The sequence below is a fragment of the Manis pentadactyla genome, chromosome 10, assembly GCF_030020395.1.
Source record: "Manis pentadactyla isolate mManPen7 chromosome 10, mManPen7.hap1, whole genome shotgun sequence".
Lineage (NCBI taxonomy): Eukaryota > Metazoa > Chordata > Mammalia > Pholidota > Manidae > Manis > Manis pentadactyla.
The window spans coordinates 38,388,075-38,408,703 of record NC_080028.1 but is presented as its reverse complement, the minus strand read 5'-3'; the positions used below and the strand labels follow the sequence as shown (position 1 = coordinate 38,408,703).

The window sequence follows — 20,629 nt, the reverse complement described above, 5'->3', positions numbered from 1 at the left end:
ATATCCTCACCATTGCACCCTGCCAAACTCTGTCCCACCCTAACAGCCAGTGCCTGTGTCCGCCATGAGCAAAGAATTGGAGGAGCTCAGAGCACCCACTCTGGGGTCAGGCGCATCGGACAGTAGTCTTGGCTCTGCCAGGCGTATCATTAGCCTCCTGGACCTCACTCAGCTTCTCCTTGCATAAAATGGGGTTGTAACAACTTCCTTACAGTGTTATTGTAAGGCTTGAATGAGGAGAAATTCAGCACAGTGCCTGGTACATAATAAGCACTTAAGAAAATGCATATAATTATCAACAATAATAATAGCACTTACTCAAAGTTTCCTGTATGCTAAGCACTCATTTAAGTGCTTTTCATACATTAACCCACTTAATCCTCCAATATATTGTAAAGCAATTACTAACCCAGGCGATGCTTACTCCTCAGCTGTTGCTTGTGGCCCTGCTTGTTGCCCAGGTCCCGCCCATGGGCAGAAGAGCATCCACTGGAGGGGTAGATAAATGTTTGTGGTTTTAATTTAATTTGGACATAGAAATGAGAGTATTAAGTAAGGAATCTGATCTTCCAGAGGCCTCTGACACCTATCTCTTCCTTCAATAGCCACACCAGGCCTAAGGAGCCCAGTTGCAGGACCAAGGGTGAGTTCTCTGGCCACATGGTCTTAGCAAAGGGGCAAGTCTTATAGAGCAGTGTATGGAGAAAAAGAGACAGCCAAGGCCTCTGTCACCAATGACATCAGTGATAAGTCATGAACCTACTTCATAGGAACGCTAGTTGGGATGTTGTTTTCTGTTACTCATAGCCTCTACACACACACACACATGCCTTCAGCAAAGTCACCTACCCATGCATATATGAATAGAAGGTTCTTGCCTGTATGTGTCATGTGTGTTTTGATGGTGTGCCTCTAGGTAAATGTGTGCAGAAAGGATTGTGTGAAATTATAAGCTGGATGGAGGGACTCTCTCCTCAGCCTTAACTCTTCTGTTCTGATTAATAGCAAAGATTCTATAACAAAAATTCAGGCTCCCATCTTGCATCTACCTACCACTTCAGCATTTTATTAATAATAATAATAATAATAAGGGAGAAATGTGGGATTCACATTTAAATCAAGTATAAAAATCAAACGAATAATCATATTTGACCTGATTGTTTATAGTTCATGATGCGTGATCAAAACTGAAAGTTTCTGTGATATGACTCCCCTTGCACTGTTCACCATGTAAGAACTTATTCACTATGTAAGAACTTGTTTACCATGTAAGAACTTGTTCGTTATGCTTCAGAAGATTGGAGACTGTTGAGAATTAGGCTTGGGGTTGATTAATGATTGTGCATTGAGTCCCCTATACAGAATTTTATTGTTGTTAACAACCATTTGATCAATAAATATGAGAGATGCCCTCTCAAAAAAAAAAATTCAGGCTCCCTTCTCCTGTATTTTTCTTAGGTCAGGTTCCCCCATAGAACATCTTGGCTGGTCTAGGACTATCCAACCAGTATGTGGGGTGGGTAGGGGGCAAAGAGGGGAGAGGATAGTTCAGTTGCTTCTCATTGCCACGGAAATTGAGTGAAAGAGCCATGGGGAGCATGAATCCCAAGCTCTTGGCTAACCACTGGTCTTCAAGGAGAGAAAAAGGGGCAAGATCCAGGCAGATCTGAACGTTAGGATGGAGCTGAAGGAAATGGAGAAAGGAGGATTTACTCTTTTCTACCAGTTTTCAACCTGGGCACTAGGCAAGAACCTTGGGATTATTCCAGTTGGTGTTCTGGGATATAAGGTGTGTTCTTGCTAGAGACAAGCCTACCAGGCAGAGTTCAAGAGTCTTGGCCTGAATTATCTGGACTTGGATCCCACCTGGACTGACTAATAGAGGAAAAGAGGCTGTCATCTACCCTGGTTGGGTTTATCACTCTCTCCTTCAAGCTTCAGAGACCACATATTCCTGGATATGAGTGGAGGGAAGGAGGATGAGAGGGAGTCATTTTTTTTTTGCTTTTATTTTATTTTCTGGAAGACAGAGAAAAGAAGCCCTCCCATGTGCACAGTGTGGACACCGCCTTGGTCTCCTCAGTTTAGGTCATAGAATTCTGGGAGGGATCAAGGGGCATTCTAATTGCTCAGAAAATGGCTTTGCAACCAAGGGAAGGGGCAGGAGAGGGTGATAAAGAATGACCAGGTAAAGAGGTTAGAAAAGGCCATCTTCCCTCTATGGTCAGAAATGAAGATACGTTCAAAATCTGGAGCCCAAAGAGTGCATCAGAGAACTGGGGCAATCATCTAAACAATTCGGTAACAAACCCCTTCAACTTCAGATTCCTTGTTTTTACCCGAATTTAATGAATAACTGTCCCAGTGAGAGGAGAATCTGGTCCCTAGAGCCAAGACTCAAATAGTGCAATTTCAGGATGCTCTTCAGCTAGGAGAATGAAATGAAAGTAACTGGGGATTGGGGAGGCATCTCAAGGTTTGGTCTTGAAGGTCTCTGGGCCCTGGGGTAGCAGAACAGGCTGGAGACCAGGGGCCCTCTATTGGGGGCTTCTTTGACTGCTAGAGGTGGAAGGAGGTGGGGAAAGGAGGGAAGTCGGGTGTGGCAGGGGGGAGGGGAAGGCAGGAACAGATGCTTCCAGATCTAAAGAAATAATTTGAGGAGGAAAGGCAGGATCAAACGGAGAAAGAGGAGGGGGCGGAGGGGGGGCGGGAGGAAAGAGAACAAAGGTACAGTGGGGATTGGAGTCTCTTTGGTGGAGGAAAGATAAAGAGGGATCCGGGTGAGATGGCTAAGCCAACATCTGCCCCGGGCTATAAAACCTGTTCTATTTGCTGCTTGCCCAGGAGCCACTCTGGAACAGTCAGACTGGTCTCTGAGTGGGCCTGGATGGGAGGCTCAGCCAGAAATCTTTGAACCTCAGCTGTCCCTCTCAGATTGCCCCACCTTTTGGTTCCCTTTCCTCTGCTTCCTGAGTTGGAGTTTGACGGCACTGGGGCTGGGGATTGGCCCAGAGGATTACTGCAGGATGAGAGGGGCAGAGGAGTGAGGGGGTGAGGCAACAGGGGGCACTGAAACCCTAGACAGAGACCTTGGAACAGCTGAGCAAAGACAGGCAGAGCTGGAGACAGTCACATCCAAAACTGTTCCAAATCATCAGATACAGTAAGTCCAAGGAGAGGTTTTCAGCTCGAGGCCCCCATCTCCCCCATCTCCCCTTTGAGCCTGGTCAGGCAGGATGGGGTGAGGGGGGTGCTGCAGAAAGGCAGCCAAAGGCCAGAGCAATGTACATGGAGAATTTCCACACTACCCCCTATTCTCTCCTCTTCCCACACTATCTGCCTTTTCTTCCTCCAGCTAGAACTCAACCCCTGTTCTGTAACCTTATTTTCTAAAGCCTGTTCCAGCTGAGTGGAAAGACTCCATGTACACAAAGTTACGAACACCGAATACCGCCCACGGGGACAGAGTCACAAATAAGAGCCAGACAGTCACTGGGTGGGGAGAGATGACCCAAACAGAGCAAACTGGTTGGGGGACATCTCCCAAGTGACTCCCCCCACCCCCATGGAAAGCCCTGCCCTGTCCCTGCCCATCAGATTAGAGAAGGTGTGTCCGTTTTTCTAAGGACCCTAATCCTAACCTGGCACCCAGAGACAAAGGCCAGGGGAAGAGGGAGGTAATTCTTCCTTTGATTTGGTGTGGCGGTGCGGGCAGCACCCACTCTGCGCCTGGAATTCCTCTGATGGAGAAGACTGTTGGTTTGATGGCCTGGAATTCTTCAGAGTCGCCGAGTCCCGGTTGGGGAATGCTTCTACTGCAAACTAGATCTCCCCTCTCCATCCCCACAAAAGTCTTGAGAGGGTCCCATTTCCCACTCCTGTGACTCCGAGAAAACTGTCTTTTCTTTCTAAAGAAAATGAAATCTTATTTGGTGTTGGTAACCGTGGGGTATTCGTCGGTCCAGGAGCAACTGAGAGTCCGCTCAATTTTCCACGAAAAAATGGGGAATGGGGAAAGAAAAGGGAACTTGGGCTCTGAAAGGGCAAGACCCCAGAGATGGAGCGTAGTTCACCGCGCAGTGAACCCGTTAGGCCGGCCACGCAGCCTGTGGGTCCCCGCCCGCGCCCTACTGTCAGCAGTCCGAGCAGGGGTCGTGACCCAGCTGATGGCGACACCGAGCCCTGAGCGAACGCAGCGTGGACGCCGGAGGAGGAGCAAGGCCGCCGCCGCGCCTCACCTTTGCCAGGGCTGGCCCCATTTCGCAAGCTTCTGGACGCCCCTAGAAGGGGAGCTGAGACCCATGGTAGAGGCAGGGCTTTGTGGCCCATTCTGTCGCACCTGGCTTCCCGGGCAGCCGGAGCAGTAACCTAGGATTGGACTATTTGGCAGTGCCTCCTACACGCTCCCTTTTAGGTCTTTTTCCTCCTTGAAGTTCAAATATATTCCCTCTCCCAATCTCTGATGCTGGGAAGAAGGGGTCGGAACGGAGGCAGCAAAGGCGACACCTTCTTGACCATACCCCATAGCGCTGACCCTACGTCTTAGGAAACTTGGCAATTGCTGACAGAGACTGAAAATTTAAACTAGTCCCTTTCCACTTACTAGACTCTGTAGTCCTATTCACCCTCAAACATCCTGGGAAACCCTCCCTACCCTTTTTCCTCTTCCCAGTCTCCTAATTTAGCAGCTAGCTGGGCCTGAGGGAGCAGGGAAGCAGGAGGATGGAGCTGAGAGAGGCCCTCACCCCTGCCAAAGGATGAGGGCTCAGCTTCTGGATGAGGCCTGTGTTTAAAGGAGCTACACACAGCTGACACCAGAGAGAAGAGAAGACAAATCCTGAGGAGTAAGAGACACCCAGGTCTGAGAAGGGGCTCCTGGATCTGGAGGGCACATGAACAAACCTTCATTTCTCTCTGCTTTCCAAATTCAAAGAGATTCGAGCTCCTGGAGCTGCACAGATTTTAAGGTGGCTGAGGGACCCCCTTCAGGTCTCTGGTTCAAACTGGCCACCCGACTATTTTTAATTCTCAAGAGGCAGCTAAATTCCCAAACCCCAAACAGCTACATGCTGCAGGAGAAAAATGAAAACGGGGCTAGCTATACAGGGTGCAGAAAAAGCAGGTCAAGGGGGGGGAGGTCAGTTCTATCAGAAAGATTGGTCAGAGGCAAAGACTTTTTTCCCTTTACTAAGTCCCCCAAATGCTTATTTTGGGTCCCTGCCCATCTAGATAAATCAAGCTAACAGATTAGGAAGTTCATAAAATTGTATTCTTAGGTAACAATATCCAGAAAGGTAATAAATATTCCCTCTGCTCTGCTGGCTGCTGGAGTTGGGGGATCCTCCATCTCTTTTTCCGAGCCTGGGAAGGGTAGCTTGAAAGGGGAACATTTTGATTGGAGTTAGCTCTCTAAAGGTGGGGTTCCAGATAGAAGCTGTGAAGAACCATGAGAAGTGGCTTTGTAAGGCAATATATCATGCTCCCCCAGGACTGGGTGAAAAGCAGAGAAAAAGATGGTGGAATCTCCCCAGCAGGCTGCTTCTCCCGTCACTGCACCCACGATCTCAAGGGTGTTAAAATTCATTCTTCCCTAATATTGGAAAAGCAGACAAACCGTGCCTAGCAGAGGGTGCCCTGGCCCCAGGCTCCGGAAAACCCTCTGTTTTATCTTCCCTACCCCCCAATACAACAGCCCCACACACATATATACAGCAGCATCTGCGGATTGCAATCCAACAAACCCACGCGTGAAGACAGCTGATGCACAGATTGCAGAGAAACTTTGTAGGAAACTTCATACACGCGGCAGCGAGAAGCCCTCTGAGAAATAAAGTTCCCCAGTCCTTTCCCCCAGGCTCACTTTCTTAACTCTCTCTTTCCCCTTTAAGCCAAGGTTCTTCACTCTCCAGGTACACTACTGGCACCGAACCTCCATTTCCCCTGAGCAGAAGCCTAGCGGTCAGGATTGGATTTCCCGCTTTCCCTCCCCAGGTTCAGGAGTTGAGATAAAAATTGAATGGCAGAAATAGAGTTGAAACTGCTCTGCCCCTCGCCCCTGAGCGGATCGAGTGCTAACTACTTACATGTCAAGGGGATTTTAGACCTGTGGGGATCTCCTGGTGCTTGGAGAGAAGAACCTTGAAAGATTGGTGTCATCTTTTCACCCAGTCTTCTTTTTACTTGGCCATTGGAGAGAGATTCAGTGTGCTAGCAGGCATTCATGCTCCTTGCCTCTCCCATTACTCTGGGCAAGAAATCCCCAGCCCTACAAAAGCAGTGGCACCCTATCTGGAGACCAGGGGCAGAGCAAGGGCTGGCTTGGGAGGGTCGGAGATGGGGGTGGGGGTGAGGTCAGAGGAGCTGCCGAATATAAAGGCGATGGGAGAGAAAATGCTGTGTCCTCCCCATGAACCTGGGCTGTGTTCTCCCCGCCCACCCGCCCCCTCCACAGCCTTTCCTCGCTGCTCAAACCAACTTCAATAAAAGCCCCAGCCCTCGGCTTCCCAGTGAGGCTATAGCCTGCCTGAGTGGAGCAGAAGTAGCAGCCAGCAGGGACTGAGCTGTTGGAACAAGAGACCCTGGCCCAAGTTGGACCTCCATGCCCCACACCCTACCCCAGTCCTCCCTGACAGCCTCATCCCATTCCAGGGGGGTGCAGGTCCAAGGCACATGAGAGCTTTGGAGAAAGAGAAAAGAATGGAGCCCTCTGGAGGGAAGGCCAGAGGTCAAAATCTTTGAAAACTCAAGTGTAAGTGGGTTTATCTAGCTTAGTTTAGTTGGTCAAGAATTATGGATTTCTGATGTTTCCCCTTTAAGATCAAGAGAGACAGAAAGAGACACACAAAGAATGACTGTGTGTGTATGTGTGAGAAGAGGAAGGAGCAAAACCCCTAAAGGAGGGGGAATGACAGAACTGTCCCAATCCTTTTATGCTGTTTTTCCTGAGCTGGAGAGTGTCCCTTCAGCAAGTTCAGGGAGAAGTTTAAGAAATAAAAGATGGTGGTACTTCTTCTCTTTGCTTTCATCTCTTCCACTTCCAGGAAGAGAGGGGATAAATTCCCCTAAAACCAAATGAGCCAAGTTAAGAAAGGACTATGGATCTTAACTTCCTCCCCACCTCCTCTCCATTTTAGCTTCCTTACAGGCTTGAGTCACCCAGGTCCACCCCTCAGATATTCCTTCTCTTTTCCCAAGCACAGTTAGACCCCCTTTTCCTGCCCTAAAGTCAATTTGCTCAAGATGATAGGAGCTACACTCAGATTTGGCCCCTAATTCACTTGATTATCTAAAATAACTCCAGATAATTGTTGGCCCTGTTTCCTCACCCTGGAGCAGCATGTTTTGCTGTCTCCAGGGCACCACTGAGGGAGGAGAAAGTAGACCTACAGGACCAGATGATTCCCCCCAACACACACACACACACACCACACCCCACCCACCCCCACTCCAAGGACCAGCTAGCAAGTGGTTCAAGAGGAAATAAATCCAAAGCACACCAAACAGATCTTCACAACTTGGTCCTATTGTTGTCTTTCCCGCCAGAATTTGTGGAGAGAGGTGAGGGGTGTCCCTGGATCTCCTGCACACCCTAAATCTTTTCTCCTTCTCTCTTCTACTTCTGATAGCCTTCCACCCTGAAATGTGGATAAATTGCCTGAGAAGCTCACTAATCCCTCCTTCCCATCTTCTCCCAACAAACAAGCAAAAATCTGAGCAGGCCTTGCTTACGAACAGCCTGGTCTTCAGGACCAGAATTATCAAGGAGACTGTGGTTTAAATTAATTATTCAGATAATCCAGGCCGATTTTTTGTTCTTTTTTTAGCCCCCAAGGAAACAATTAAAAAACATTTTTTTTTAAATATGGTTAAGGAGCTTAGTTCCATCTATCCCCAGACCCTGCCAGGACTGGGAGTTTATAGGAAGACTGGTGGTCCCTGCTTCTTCTTGGATCTTTTTTCAACACCTGGCAGGTCCATGATAAAAGTTAGGGAAAAAAATAAAAGTTTCTCATTATCTCCAGAGTTCAGGCTTTGAGGCCTACTTGTGCAAGGCAGGCTCCTAGGCCTCTGGCCTCCACTTCACCCTTCTTTCCAAGTCTAAACAAACAGAGAAGCCATCCTGACAGGTCACTTTGCTGCTTCAGAATCACCAGCTTAAAATCTTTCTTGTTTTAAGGACACCAATGTTGAGTGGGCATCTTCCTTAACCCCTCAATCCAAAAGATCCCTAAAAGATGAAAACTCTTCTTCCTCCTACTCCCTTAGCTTGCCTTCTTGTCTGCGAATTAGGCGGGCTTCCTCAGCAGAGAGAAAGGAGAAGAGAGGAGAGGGAAAAAGACAAAAAGAAGGCACTGTGCCTAACTATAGAAAAGTGAGATCTTCCGAGTACTACTGGTGAACACCCCCAGGAGGATCTCACCTCTCTGCAGACTCAGGGCAGGACAGGAGAAATCAGCCCTAATCTTCCATATCCCCTCTTCTGAGGGTCCCCTGCTCTAACCCCCTTGCTATTTCTTATAAGGACAGTGGAAAACTGGAGTTGAGAGTTAAGATTTGTGTGTTTGCTTCAAGTAAACTTAGGCAACTATAGAGAAAGAAGGTGGGGTGTTACCAGGCCACAAGGAGGAGGGGGGTAAAAAGAAACCATCAGACATTGACGTAAAACTAATTCACATCCACTGGTTTATTATTGATCACGGGGCATTTCACATCGACACTAAAATTCTTTATTGCAAGTTTTACAATAATCAAGTAAATTCAGTCCAAAACACAATAACCATGATGAGGGGCAGGGGGGAGATTCTACCTATAGACTGCCTCTCTGAACTGAAAGTTCATTTTTATTTTCTTTTGGCTCCTCAAACTGAACAGCTTTGAGAGGCTCTTCAGATGCACTTAGCTTTGTCTTCCCCCCTCTCCTCCCAGCACCCCCCCAACAATAGTACAAAAGAACTTGATAGCTTTGTTCTCCTTAAAATGACTTCCCCCTCACTAACCTCCCCTGGTGCATTTTCAATGCAAAAGGCCTAAGGAAAGAGAGGGTAAGGCGGAGAAGGAGAAGAAGGGTGAGAATTGGCTTTAAAATCTCTTTCTTTTTTTCTTTTCCTCATTTCCCCTGCAATTCACCCAAACCAGACCATCGCACCTTACAATATATAATTTTTGCAGCTTTTTTCCTTAAAAATAAATAACCCCCCAAAATGGCCTTAAAAAAAAAAAACCCAGCAGGTACCATGCTAAGACAACATCACATGCTTAAAAGGGTCCTTAACAGTGGAAGGGAGAGAAGGGCAGGGGGCTTGTTTATCTGTTTTGTCTGTTTGGAATTGACAAGGGATAAGGTGGGAGGAAGAGAGAAAAGAACCAAAATATATATATATATTAAATTCTATAAATAAGAGTCAATTTGTGTGTGAAGGGAGGATGGGAGCAGGAGGTGGGGGCAGGGTGTGAGTCATGTTTTATAACCTGGTAATGTCCTCTGCCCGTTGCTGCTCCGGCGGCGTGGCGCTCTGGGAGTGGTCTTCAGAAGTGCCCGGGGTGGCTGCCGAGAGGGTGCTGGGCGCAGCGCCGGCCGGGGGCGCTGACCTGACTTTGGTGTTGGGGAGTCGGTGGTCCTTCTTCCATTTCATGCGACGGTTTTGGAACCAGATTTTGATCTGCCTCTCAGAGAGGCACAGCGAGTGGGCGATCTCGATCCTTCTCCTTCGGGTCAGGTAGCGATTGTAATGAAACTCTTTCTCTAATTCCAGGACTTGCTGCCGGGTGTAGGCTGTCCTGGAGCGCTTGGGTTCCCCTCCGTTATAATTGGGGTTCACTGGGAGGAGGAGGAGGGGGAAAGCAAATAATGGGGTTCAGAGGCAGCAGGCTCCCACTCCCCCACCCTCACCCCATCCTCAGCTCTGTGGAACAGGAGGAGGGGGTGGTGGAAATAAAGTCATCAAGCTAAATGGGTTATAAAGAAGTTGAAGGAAGCTGGAGACTTTGTAGTGTAATAAGAGGGGAATCCTCATTGTAACGACACTGAATTATTTATGCGCCCTTAGAAAGCGAGCATAGTTTTCACACATACATAACAGATCGTAGCACATGGCTCGGACTGCCCAGAGTAGCTAAGCCATAAAATTTATGGGGGATGTAATTACCCATTCTCGCTCGTAAATCCAGTTCAATTGTGCTAACCCAGAGTCGCTCCTGGAGAGAGAGGGGGAAGGAGAGAAAGGAGGACGGGGGCCGATGGGGGCCGGCGAGGGTGGGGAGCGCTGGGGAAGAGGAGAGGGAGGGGGAGAGCAAAAAGCAAAGTTGCCTACCCGTGCTAACGTGGATTTTTTTCATCCATGGGTAGACTATGGGTTGCTTGCTGGCGGCGCTGGAGGGATGGTCAGGGGCTGGCTGGCTGCAGGCTGGCGGGGCTGGGGACGGGGAGGCGGAGGCGCCTGAGAGAGGCGCCGGCTCGCAGAGCGGCTGTGATTTCTCGGGGTGGTGGTGGCCCGCCTGGGCCGGCCCGTGGCCTCGCGAATTGCCTGGCCCCTGGAGACTGGTGCAGCTATACTGGCGCTCAGGGTAGCTAGGGCGCGGAGGCGGTGGTGGGTACAGCTCCTGGTGGTGATGCTGGAATCCCGATTCCCTGGTCCGGCCGTAATATTCCGGACTGTGTTCAGGGATGTAGCTATTTTGCGAATATTCTTCGCATGGAGGAAATTTCGGATCGATGTAGTTAGAGTCCATCAAATACGAGCTCATGATCATTAATTTCTGGAGTGGAAAATAATTTTTCTCGCTTTGTCGTTTTTCTGCTCCATAAAGCCCTCCTACTAGCTAGCGACCCTGTAAAGTTACTTTCACCATGTGACTCCGCCGGCCAATCACACGGAGCAACCCAGTCCCCGGATAAGGAACCGAATCGCTTTATTCAAAATGTATCCAATTTTTTTGTGTCTGGTGGTGGTGGTGGTACTTGGGGGGCGGGGGTGGTAATGTGGGGTTAGCTGGCAAGGGCTGGGGTGCCCCCAGTGCACACCCTGGGGACGACAACCCTCCCTGCAAAAGCAGATAGGAAGCCCCAAGCTCCTCTCCACAGCCTGGGCATTGGGGGGCTGTCGGGAGGCTGTGATCCAGGCGCCTCCCAGGGTCTCCCCGTAGGCCTCCAGTAGACCCCTTGGGCCTGGGCTCCTGAGCTTTTCCAGAGGTCTCCATTCATGGCGATCCTGTCTCAGTCTGTGTAGGTCACCGGGTAGCGCCCCTCTTTCTCAGGAAGAGGAAGTTGAATGAGGAGGACTGGAGTGGAGGTTGGATGAGGAGGAGCCCAGACTGAGCCCAGGAAGCTGGAGAGCCTGGGGTACCCCCTATCCAAGGATACCAGAGTCCAGCCCCCTACCCCATACACACTCACCCAACCCTCTGGCCAAGGGGCTGGCGAGGCAGGGTCCCAGCTGGACCGGGCAGGTAGAGGCAGCGGGATGCAAATGATTCTGACGTCATTTCTGGAGGTCTGGGGGTTAAGCCCCCCGCTGAAGAGAGACAGGAAGTGGTTGGCAAAAGCAGAGTTCAGAAGCCTTGCCCTCCTCCCCTAGAACCCACTGACCCTCCCTGCCCTGGCCCCAGAACAGAGGATCTCTTCTGCTGGCTGCTGTTTCCATTCTCCATTCCTTCTGGCCTTCTGCTTTCTGACAGCCACCTCCAAGGCTGCTTCCCGAGAAGCTGTGGGCAGGGAGGAGAGCAGTCTGCCGGAGTCAGTGCCCTGTGGTGGTGCCCAGTCAAAGCCCTGGGAGCTCTTCTTCCTCCATCCCCACAGAGGGTAGATCCAGCTAAGAGCGAGGCCTGTGTGGATACAGCCTGCTTCCGGGCTAGGGATTGTATCCATGTAACACATGTGTTTACATGTAAACACACATTCCCAAGAGCCAGCTCCAGGCTGCCTTCCAAAAGCTGAGGGGTGAGCTCACTAAGATGGGGAGGCTGGGCCAGCCTTAGGGGTCTCCAGTCCATTCCCGCCCTCTCCCCTCTTCTCTGCCACCCACCCACATGAAGACCCTGATGGCTGGGTGGCAGGGCCATGGAGGAGGGAGGGGGCAAGGAAGGGCTGCTTTCCAACCCCCCTCAGCTAGGGGTGGCCACGTCATGCCACCAATTCCAATTAGCTGATCCCATAAGTCAGGGTTGGGGGGTGGCAGAAGGGAGAGCCCAGGGAGGGAGCCGGGTCCCCCTGTTGTACTTGATAACAATTATAGTTTAAAATCATAGCTTGCCGGGGCTCAGCTATATTTTACTTGATAACAATAAAAGTGACACATAAAGTTAACTGTTTATGTTTTATTTATTAGACTAAATCTGCCAGCGGTGGTAGGAGCGCTTGCCTCGTCGCTACAGCTTTTATAGGGCTGTAAAACGTCATAAATCAGTCTCGCGGAATCGCCGCGCTCTTTGTGTCGGCGGCAGTGCAGGGCTGGCGGCCGCTGGCTGCCTGTTCCCTCCTTTCCACGAAAAGTCGTAATGTGATTTTTTTCCCTCTGATTTTATTATTATGATCGCCGCCGTGATTAGTCAATCTACCTTTAATTCGCCGCCCTACGCTGCCTCCTCCCAGCCCAGCCTGGTTGACACTTGAATAAGTACCTTTTAAAACGGCATAACAACTATTTGAGGGTTTAATTAGAACATCTGCAATTAAGGGAATGAGAAGGGGAAAGGGAAAAAAAGCCCTCGTGAGAGAAAGACCGAAGGCAGGAGATTGCCCACCTGTCTCTCACTACCTTTGGGATGCAGGAGAGGGTCCCCATTTGCAAATAAGGGCTTTCTCTGAGGACTGGAGTGAGAGAGGCCCTGAACCGCTCACTGCCTGCCCTGCTCCAGTGCTTAGGCCCCCACCCTCACCCCAGGCTCACAGGAAGGGACTTGGGGGTCCATAAATACCTTCCTCAAGAGGGACAGTGCCTTGCCCCCTGCCACCAGGGGTGAGTGATGAGAAATTCCGAGGGAATTTCTTAGAAGAGAGTCCCAAATTTCCAAAGTTGGTTGAGAACCCTTGCCCACTCTTGTCCAGGACCCTTTGCATCTACTTGGGCTGGAAGTTTGGGTGGGAAGAGTAACCTGACACTGTGAGGAAGAGGGTGTACTGCTTGGTTGACAATGGTTTGGGGTGAGTGAGGGTTTTATTTGTTGTAATTATTGTTGGTGGGTGGGTTCATATAAGTTGCTGGAAGAGGACAAAGGGAAAACAATACTGAATGCGGACCTACATAAAAAGTCTGAACCACAGCCCGGACTGCACAGTGGAGAAAGCCACAGCTCCAGAAAACTCACGTAGGGTCGGGGTTGGGGAAGGAGGAGAAAGCCTTCCAGACCCACTCCCAACCTCTCCCCCAGGCTGGCACCTGCATCACGCTGCCCCATCCCATTCTGGCAGGACATTTTATCTTCCCCACAGTAAGGTCTTGGCCTGGCTTCCCTCCTCCCAGCTCTCACGCTCACCTTTTATGTCTACCAGCTCAACCCCCTTTTCTTCAATCTCTTCACTCTCGGGCTTGTTAGGGAGTCCTTCCCAAGGCATTGTGCATCCTACACCCCAATCCCAAGGATTCTGAGCTCCTGCAGGTGGGTCAAGGGAAGAGAAGCAGCAAACCCACTTCGAACCAGTAGGTATAAGTAGATACAGAGTTCAGTTGCCTCCAACTGAGTAACAAGTCTGTCTGGTTATCACAGCTAACAAATATACACGAATACATACTCTAAATATTTTTAAATATATTAAATGCCTCCTTATGCAGCCATAAATATGTGGAGTTCTCAGTCCAGGTTTGCGCAACTAATTCAACATGCACACCCAGAAACTTAAATCTGGGACATTTCCCCAAATATACCCATACTCATCTACATCATTTGCCAAAAAGACTCTCTTCGGGCTCCTATAGCTTAATAGCAAGGAAGTCGCCTATCACATGGGGAAATTAGCAAGCCAGACTCCATCACACACATACATACAAACATTTTCACCTGGGTTTTATTACAAGCACAGAAATAAAATCTCTTCAGAGGGCTCCCGCACTTAGCATTGGCTTCATTGAGGTGGGGGGCAGGGGCACTACAGCAGCTCTTGCCTGGGAGGAATCCTTGTTTCTGGTCCTGTCTCCTTTTGTGCTTTGCCCTCCTGCTTTGCCAGCGCACGGATCTCCACCCTCGATCTGCCCTCCACCTTTCTTTGCCCCAATTTTATTTTTTATTTTTTCTGATCACCTTTTCCCCAGCTTCCAAAATGTTTTCCGAACATTCTCCTCCCCATCTCCCTTCTAAATCTCGATCTGGTTTCTCTTTCGGAAACATGTTTCAGTACAAAGCGCTTCCCTTCTGACACCGCTGAAGAAAAATATGTGTCCATTGTGTGCGAGGCCTTATTGTGCCCGGATTACCATACTGACCGTTGGATAACCCATATTCCTCCCCTCCCCAGTAACAAGCTGCCGGCTGAGAGACCTCAGCAGCTCCACAGATTCTGTGCTGCATTAAAATCTCACCTCTCAGACTCCCTGGATTTTCCTAGGGAGAACTATAAATGGGAGAGCCAACTCGGGATTTGGAGGGCAAAGAGAAGGAAAATGAGGGTCATTTCTTTCCCCACTTCCAAAAGTCACAGAATTTTTTTCTTTTGGTGTGTGTGTTGTTGTTTTAGAGATTAAAATTTTCAGCATGTCTCTTTTCCCTTCCTCAAATAAATTGACTTTTAGATGGTATGCAATCAAGCAATTTATTTCATTTTTTCCTCCAAGCAACTTGAAAACCCCAAACTAAATCAAGACTCTTATCTTATTTTTTTTCTTGTGTGTGTGTGTATATGTGTGTATATATGTGTTTTTGTCCCTTTCTAATGCCAGCAGGCAGGGCTAATGTATGCAAAAGAATATGCAAATACCTAATTGATTTTTTCTTAAATCTCTTGTCAGTAAAAGTAATGAATTGGCCTAAAATGATTTTAATAACCAGGACGTGTCTCAAGAAAATACTCAACCTTTTTTCCCTCCTTGAATTGCTTATGGTCACACAAAAAAAAGCAATCATGGAATGTTAATTTGCCCCCCTTTAAAATATTAAAGATGAATTTCTCTTGTTTGTTGGGAGACTATAGGCAAGGTCCTCCCGTGGATTTACCCCTCCTTGCCTTGCCTTCCTTGGAATTCAATTTTCCTCAAATCTCGTTTAAAGTGGCTTTTTAAAAAGTGGCCGCATTTTAATATTGGTTAGACAGAGTGACCTGCATTTCACCTCGGGTGTTTGACTTGTTCCAATAGGTCACTGCCATGGGGTTATTGATGGGGAAACTCCATTGAAATTTGTCTCTTCGCAAATGGCCTTTAGATCTTCCAGCGAGTTCAATAACTAGTTATAATGTGGAAGGGGAAAAATGAAGGCCCTGGGCTAACGAATTTGATGTTTCATTTTTATGCTGGAGAAATTGTTAGTTAGAGGTTGGGTTCCCACCGCCTTCCTTGCTCATCCTGGCCTCGCTGACCCCCGCTCTTACCCAAGGTTGCTGGATTATATCCCTTTAAAGTTGGGCTGGGGTGTCCCTTTCTCCCTTTAATTATTATTATTATGAATATTGCTACTGCTGCTGCAAACTCTAACTTCAGACTTCAGGAAGCTGGCTGCTAGGGTTTGTGACCTGGTCTTTCCTGCTTGGGGTGGGGGTAGGACTTTTAAAGGAGCTGATCCGTGGTACCTTTTGAAAGTTATAGGAATAAGGCTGGTTTTAGGGCAGGTTATGGAGGGCTCCCTGGCCTGCTGCTCCCAGAATTAAGGAGATGATAGGAAGCTGGGGTCCTTTTGGGGAGGTTGATGAGGGAGATATTCTTGGCTTCTGAGCTGCCAGATCAGGGACCCAGGGCCAAGAAGGCGGGAGCCTGGAAAAGGCTAAGGATAGAGGCAGAATTACATGGAGTAGGCAAGAGAATCCTGAGTCTCCTCCAGGGTAGAGTATAATTCATAGGGACTTGGCCCGGTTACTGCCTATCAAACTTCATAAGAAGGGCGCTCTGGGAAAGTCCACAGCCCAACCACAGTGCATTTTCGTGAACTGGAGAAACCAGGGGAAGTGAGGGGTATGAAGGAAATTTTGTAAGGTTCCCCTTTTTCTGGAGTCCTCAAGGATGGGGAAAGAAAAGGGCAGGGAAAGGAAGGGAATGTCTTTCTCTTATTCTCTCCAACCACAGCCAAGTTGGAGAGCCCTTGACTCTCCAGCGAAGCCTCTTTAAAAAAAAAGTACCGTGTAGAACTCCATCTCTCAAGGCTGACCCAGCCATACTAGACAATTACTATTATCAATCTGATAATAGCAAGAACACCCGTCCCTCAAAAACAGAGCTCCCCGTGTGCCTTGTTTTCCAGAGGCTACTCTTTCTCTTTCCCTGCCCAAAGGGGTCCTGTTCACTTAGCCTCCATTTTCTCTTTAATAAGCCCACCTGCCTCCTACTCCCCCTCCAAGCCTCAGCCCATAGGTGGGAGTCATTCCAAATGCAAGCCTGGGTTTCTGGGTTGGGGGTACGAAGGCCCAGGGTAATATGTAGGCGCCTGAAACTAGACTGCCATCTCCTTCTACCCCCTCAAACTCAAGAGGCAGCATCTTAGTGCCACCTGGGCTTACAGACAAACTTGCCTACACACAGCCATAGCACCGCTGGGATCTGGGGAGTAGTCCTGAACCAAGCACTAAAACCCCATAAAATGGGGGAGCCCAAGGGGCCAGCGGCGGCTTCTGGATCCGGCCTTGGACAGGACGCACAGCCTGCTCTTACCAGCCAAGCGGGAATCTATAGCATCTGCTATAAACTTGCCCACAGCCCCTGGAGCGCTGCGCCCGGACGGGCGAATCCCATCCCCGGGCTGCTCCCAGTCTACGCCGGCACCTTGGGCGCCTCCTCTGAACCCGGGACCCCAGCCTCGGGCCTCGCCCTCTCCCTGTTTTAATTACGTGATTGATTCTCGGTTTGGCCGCGTCGGGACGCCTCTGCCTCCGACTGTTTAAATCTTTTCGGCTCCCTTTTTGTACTTCCGAGTCCTCCTGCCGGACTGTGATTTAGAGGCTGCGGCTGGAGCGGCCTGTGTCCGGCGGCGGCGGCCTCGCTCTACACGCCAACGAAATGGTCCTGCCGCGGTATTCGGCGCCGCCCGGCTGCAGCCGCCCGCCACGCGGGGCTGAGCCTGCGGTCCGGCCCATTCGCCTTTTTGAATTATTTTGTGCTCCATTATTCTCTGACAGAAAAATGTTCCCTGTTTGAGTTATCACTTCCGTGCCTGGGCTTCAGGCGGGCTGCTCCGCGATTTTGTTTTCTCTTCTCCCGAATGAGGTGTGTTGTACAAGGTCTGGATGGACCCCGAGGCCGCACGACACCCGTCCGGGCTCCGCGGGGAGCTCGAGCCGCTTTCCCCCAAAGACCCGGCCCGCGCCGGCGCCGGCGCCGGCGCCGCAGAAGCGGCGGGAGAAGCAAATTCGGCCACAACTTTCTGCCCCTACGCGCGAGTGGGGCCGCGCTCCCCAACCCGCAGTGGACGGCAGGGTCTGCCTGGGCCCCCCGCCCCGGTCAGAAGCCCCCACCCTGCAGCCCCGCGGGCTCCAGCTGCAGCCTCCCGGGAACCGCCGCTCGGCTCCTACCCCTGGACGGACTGAAGGTGAGGTGAAGGAAGGGAAAAAGGAGAGTTTTAACTGATGACAAGAGTGGATGTGGGGTGGACAGAGGAAGAGGAAGACCTGAAATAAGGAAAAGGAGCCCCTTCAACTACCATGGCTGACCTATTTCCCTTCCTTTCCTCTCAACGAAAAACTCTTTTTCCTCCCCAAGCCGACAGGCTTTCGGCTTCATCTCTCATCTATTTACAACTAATAAATACTTTTCTGATTATTTTCCCACGTCTTGTTCATTTTTGATCCTTGATCCTTTCCGAGAAGGCAAGCAATGAGTTACTATTAGCAGTATTTTGTATGATGATATTTTTTCCCTCAGGGACTGGAGGCAGTTGGGAATGGCTTTCTCATTGGGGAAGAAGTTGAGTGAAACTTGAGTTGGTCACAACCATCTCCCTGTCCCCGGACCTACAACACCCCAATCCCTGCTCCCCTAGCCCCCTTCCTCCTCAGCATGTTGCCGGGTAAATAAGAGTCCGCCTGCCTGGCTATTAGGATTCTGGAGACGTTGGCATCTGTAGCAATCATTAGTCAAAGCCGCAGAAGCCAAAGGAACCGAGGAGTTGGACAGAAAAAATCTTGGAAATGATATACAGGAGCCGCGGAGGCATCAATCCCGGCCGATAAGAGCACGGCTGCCGGGAGCAAGGCGGCTGCTTAATTGGGCCCTGGGCACCAAGAATAATTGGGGAGGGGCACCTATGGGTCGGCCAGTGACCCTGGCATATTTAGGCACCCTATAAAAATAGTCTGGGACTTGAACACCCTTTCCCCCAAATTTCAAAGGCCCAGTTGGGGTGTGGAAGGAGAAATCACATGCCTCTGTCAGCCTCTCCACCTTGGGAGCCAAGAGAGGCTTGGCTGAATGACTCTCTCCCTTTTCTCCTCTCCCCTTTCACCTTAGTAGCCCTCTTGGGTGGTACTGCATGTTGGGGAGCCTGGGCTGGGTCACAGGGACAGCCTGGAGAGGCTGTGGTCCCTAGAATGGGTTTTAAGGGGGCAGAAACTCAGTTGGACTGGATTTGAAGATAATCAATTGCAGGAGAATCACTTGCTTTATTAAATATCCAAAAGATATCTGTTCCCCAATCCCACTCACCTGATGTCTTATTGATCACAGAGATAGAGACAAAGAGATGCAGTGAGTTTAAATACTTCCAGGGGAAGATCTATGCCTCTACATATAGATATATGCCTTGTGGAGCCATCTCTAAACATATGTTCAAATATTTAAGTTTGCAACACAACTGCAAAGACTCTAAGGATCTCCAAATAAGTAGCTTCAATATGTAGCTATTTTATGGACTGGGACCCTTACATAAATCTAGATACAAATTTCAAAATAGAGATTGGGCAACACATGCATACTTCTTGCCAACAGAGAAAAAAATACCCAAATATTCATCTAGATGTTTAAAGAGAGCTGTACCAATACATCCCAGCATATACATCTAGCCGCTATAGGAAGATTGGTAATGTGCACACAGGAATTCGACAGAGGACTGGTATGTTCACTGTGGATCTATAAATCTAAAGATATATACATCTGCATTTAAATGGGGGAATAGAGAGCAATGTAAAACACATCCTGTTACACAGACATAGATCCATCTATAAATACGTGTTCTCGGGTACAGCTCTAGGAGTGAGTGCTCAGTGCTCTATAAAGAAATGAGTATTTTCATTGAAGGAGAATTCTCTAGTGCTTGTGGTTTGGGATGTCCCAGCCCAGAATTCTCTGGGAAATAAATGAGGGTAAACTGAACCCTGCACAAGGGCTAAGACGCCCAGGAACTCCTTTAATCTATGACCTCATTTTCAGCATATGGGGGCCTTTCTCTGGCGATGGATAGGAGCCCTGATGCCTGGGCCTGAAAACCTCCTGATCTGATGTAGTCCAAATTGAGACAGAGGTAGAGGGCTCTTTGCTTCCTTTCCTAGCCTAACACTCAGAGCATGGATTCAGTGGAGTGGGGGGAGGTTGGGGTGTCTTTAGGAGGGGAAGACTCATTAAGATTACAAAATAGAGCCATTTGTATAAAATATGATTTTGTTTGGAAACATCTTGAGAGGGATGTGAGGAGGCTGTGGGTTTTCACACACACCCCCCTCGTCCCCTTTTAGCAACATACAACCCAGTCACAGAGTTCAGGGAGTGTTCCCTCCAGTCATAAGGTGCCAGATGGGGTCTTCAATGTGCCCCACTCCCTTCCCTTCTTTCCATGAGCACTGTCTTTCTACACCTGAAACCCCACCCTGTCAAAAGTGACTTGGGGTTCAGTAAAAGGGATCACAGGGAGACAGCAGACCCAAGGAGAATATAGTGCCCAGGAATCATGATGCCAAGTGCCAGGCTCAGAAGCTGATTGATTTCAATGTTAATTCCTTTTTAATTGAGGGGTTGGTAGATCACGGTCTGCATGGACAAAAGAAAATGAGAGGTTGTGCGATTTTAAATCTGGAACTTTGAGGGGACAAGAAATCTCAGCAATGAGCTGTTTTCTCATGGAGGCAGAGGATTGGGGACAACTGGACTTTTATTTTTCCCTTTTAGTTGACTGGGGAAAAGAAGGCAAGGGGGGAGCGCCCAGGTGGGTTTAGAGAAGTGCAATCCAATCTAGTTGGCCAGCTTGGGGGAGAGTGATTTACAAAGCAAAACTTCAGTTGCTACTTCCTGATAAGTCACCAGATCAAAACAGCCTCCTCTAGGCTTTTATGACCTGTCTCTACTCCCAACAGGAAAAGCACCCTCAATAAAACTTGGGCCCATGCCCCCATCCTCCACACAGAGGAGGGAGGAGAGAGACAATCTAAAATGAGGGAAATGACCCTTACTCCCTTCATTCACACACCATACACACACACACACACACACTGGGTTTTCCAGCCAGAAAGTTGACTTTTAAAAAAGTATTTACTAGACAGGATTTTTCTACACTGAACAAAGAAGCAGCCCTG

General features: G+C 49.2%; 1 protein-coding gene across 18 annotated transcripts in view; it reads right to left on the bottom strand.

Moving 5' to 3' along the window:
• Positions 1-8,659: 8,659 nt before the first annotated feature.
• The window catches only part of HOXC4 (homeobox C4), a 59,491-nt gene continuing 47,521 nt past the window's right edge, over positions 8,660-20,629 (bottom strand). For 4 of the 18 annotated variants that reach the window (XM_036915311.2, XM_057486708.1, XM_057486707.1 and 1 more), the window contains exons 2-4: positions 11,393-11,510; positions 10,311-11,277; positions 8,660-9,817 (exon numbers count right to left, since the gene is read on the bottom strand). In XM_036915311.2, the coding sequence (XP_036771206.1) occupies positions 9,462-9,817; positions 10,311-10,749 (795 nt within the window). In that variant the 5' untranslated portion in view covers positions 10,750-11,277; positions 11,393-11,510 and the 3' untranslated portion in view covers positions 8,660-9,461. The other 14 variants (XM_057486712.1, XM_057486713.1, XM_057486709.1 and 11 more) reach the window with 10 other exon arrangements.